Raw genomic sequence first — 2,689 nt, 5'->3', positions numbered from 1 at the left:
CTCTCTTCTCCCCAACTGTGCTCAAGAGATCCATTATCTCCAGTGTTAGCAGAGATACTGAGTTACTTTCGTCCCATGTTTTAATTTTAGACAGTATCAAATAACTTCCTGCTGTGAGTGAGAAATGATTTAACACTTTGAACTATGATTTTACAGCCAGCCCAGCACAGTTTTATCTATTGTTTAATACTCTGAGGTCATGGAAGGGGTAGGGGATTGGACTGGGAGTGGGGAAGAATTCCACTGGAGCTGTTTGTTACCTAAACTTTTTTTGGAATCTCCAGGCTGGGTTTTCTTTTTCCTTCTCTTTTCCCTTTCTCCCTCTTTCTTTCTTCCTTCCTTCCCGTCTCCTGCCCTCTCTTTCTTTCTTTCTTTCTTTCTTTCTTTCTTTCTTTCTTTCTCTTTCCTCCTTTCTTTCTCCCTTCCTTCCTCCCTTCCTTCTTTTCTTTCTTTCTTTCTTTCTTTCTTTCTTTCTTTCTTTCTTTCTCTTTCCTCCTTTCTTTCTCCCCTCCTTCCTCCCTTCCTTCTTTTCTTTCTTTCTTCTTTCTTTCTTTCTTTCTTTCTTTCTTTCTTTCTTTCTCTTTCCTCCTTTCTTTCTCCCCTCCTTCCACCCTCCCTTTCTTTCTTTCTTTCTTTCTTTCTTTCTTTCTTTCTTTCTTTCTTCTTTCTTTCTTTCTCTTTCCTCCTTTCTTTCTCCCCTCCTTCCTCCCTCCCTCTCTTTCTTTCTTTCTTTCTTTTTCTCTCTCTTTCCTCCTTTCTTTCTCCCCTCCTTCCTCCCTTCCTTCTTTTCTTCCTTCCTTTCCTCCTTCCCTTCCTTTTTCCTTCCTTCTTACCTTCTTTATTTCTTTTGCCCTGTATTTGGCTTTTTTACACTTTTCCAGGAGCGAATCTTATTACCAGTTCAATTATCTGGCAGTGTATGATTTCCTCGATACAACACTGTAGCTGGAACATTCCATGTGTTGCTGCTTCTCACGCTTTCCAGTTCTGGTGTGATCCTGGGAATCTGAATGTTAGGTAGAGGGTCTCACTGCTGTGGCTTGCTCTATTACTGTCATCTGGGATGTCTATTAATTCTTGCAATCTGATTCTCTAAATATTGGAGGGAATTATTCAAAGTTCTCAGTACTTAGAAAATACTTTTTTTTCCCCTCTGTAGATACTGATACTGGAAAATTCCAGTAGGTTTGCAAACATGCTAGTTGCATGGGGATTTCCTCTTTTTTCCCCCTTAGCTATCAATTTTTAAAGTTCCTCCCATCCCCAGGAGATTCAACTCTTTTCTTTTTATTTGGTACTTTTAACTAATTTTACTAGCTTTCACTGTTTTTAATTCATTCCATTAATACTGAGAAGTAGGAAGTGATCTGAGTTCATTTTGCCATCTTTCTCCAGAAGTTGTGTCCAGAGACTATGTGTTAATATATCAATTAATTTATTTATCATAAATAATGAAGAGAGATACATCTTAAGGTTAAGTTCGTATAATTATCCAATAAACAGTTAATGCTAGACGTGAGCTAGGTTAACGCATATATTAAGTCACTCATCTCAAGGTCATTAGTTAGTAGGCAGTACACCTAGAACTTAGCAGAGTCTTTTGATGTCTTTTGACTTGACATCAAGTCCAACACATTTTTGGAATTTCTGTATATACATGTCAATAAAAAGATGTTTATGGCCCTTTCATGTTTATGTCTGACCAAACACCATGCTTCATCTTCTTGCAGCTGAAATGAGAAGATATATGAAAGAGGTCCAAGGACGAAATCAAACAGAAGTGACAGAATTTATCCTCTTAGGACTCTCAGACAATTCAGATCTACAGAGTGTCCTCTTTGGATTGTTTCTGTTAATCTATATGGCAACCATGGTGGGTAATTTAGGGATGATGGTGTTAATTAAGATGGATCCTTGTCTCCACACTCCAATGTACCTCTTTCTCAGCAGCCTCTCTTTTGTTGATGCCTCTTACTCTTCTTCTGTCACTCCTAAGATGCTGGTGAACCTTGTGGCTGAGAACAAAGCCATATCTTTTAATGGATGCGCTGCCCAGTTCTACTTCTTTGGCTCCTTTTTGGGGACTGAATGCTTTCTGTTGGCTATGATGGCATATGATCGCTATGCAGCCATTTGGAACCCTCTGCTGTACTCAGTTCTCATGTCTGGGAAAATTTGTTTCTTGCTAGTAGCTATGTCTTTCCTAGCAGGCTTTGGGAATGCAGCCATACACACAGGAATGACTTTCAGATTGTCCTTTTGTGGCTCTAATAGGATCAACCATTTCTACTGTGACACCCCACCCCTGCTCAAGCTGTCTTGCTCTGACACTCGCATCAATGGCATTGTGATCATGGTTTTCTCCAGTTTTAATGTCATCACTTGTGTTATGGTTGTTCTCATTTCTTACCTGTGTATCCTCATTGCCATCTTGAGGATTCCCTCTTTAGAGGGCAGGCACAAAGCCTTCTCCACCTGTGCCTCCCACCTCATGGCTGTCACCATATTTTTTGGGACAATTCTCTTCATGTACTTGCGCCCTACATCTAGCTATTCAATGGAACAGGACAAGATTGTCTCTGTCTTTTATACAGTAGTGATTCCTATGTTAAACCCCCTCATCTACAGTTTGAAAAATAAGGATGTGAAAGGGGCCCTAAAGAAGATCTTACAGAAACACATACTGTAA

The 2,689-nt window shown here is 39.6% G+C and overlaps 1 protein-coding gene across 1 annotated transcript; it reads left to right on the top strand.

Moving 5' to 3' along the window:
- The first annotated feature begins 1,735 nt into the window (after positions 1-1,735).
- On the top strand, positions 1,736-2,689 carry LOC123602695 (olfactory receptor 5AP2). The gene has a single exon (XM_045487161.1). It carries the CDS (start codon positions 1,736-1,738, stop codon positions 2,687-2,689), a length of 954 nt encoding a protein of 317 aa, XP_045343117.1.

This window comes from Leopardus geoffroyi, chromosome D1 (genome assembly GCF_018350155.1).
Source record: "Leopardus geoffroyi isolate Oge1 chromosome D1, O.geoffroyi_Oge1_pat1.0, whole genome shotgun sequence".
NCBI lineage: Eukaryota > Metazoa > Chordata > Mammalia > Carnivora > Felidae > Leopardus > Leopardus geoffroyi.
Note: the sequence above shows the minus strand (reverse complement) of the source record. Positions and strands in the feature narration are given on the sequence as shown.

Excerpts from the sequence above, each read along its gene's own strand:
- LOC123602695 (XM_045487161.1), top strand. The coding sequence starts at position 1,736 with ATGAGAAGATATATGAAAGAGGTCCAAGGACGAAATCAAACAGAAGTG.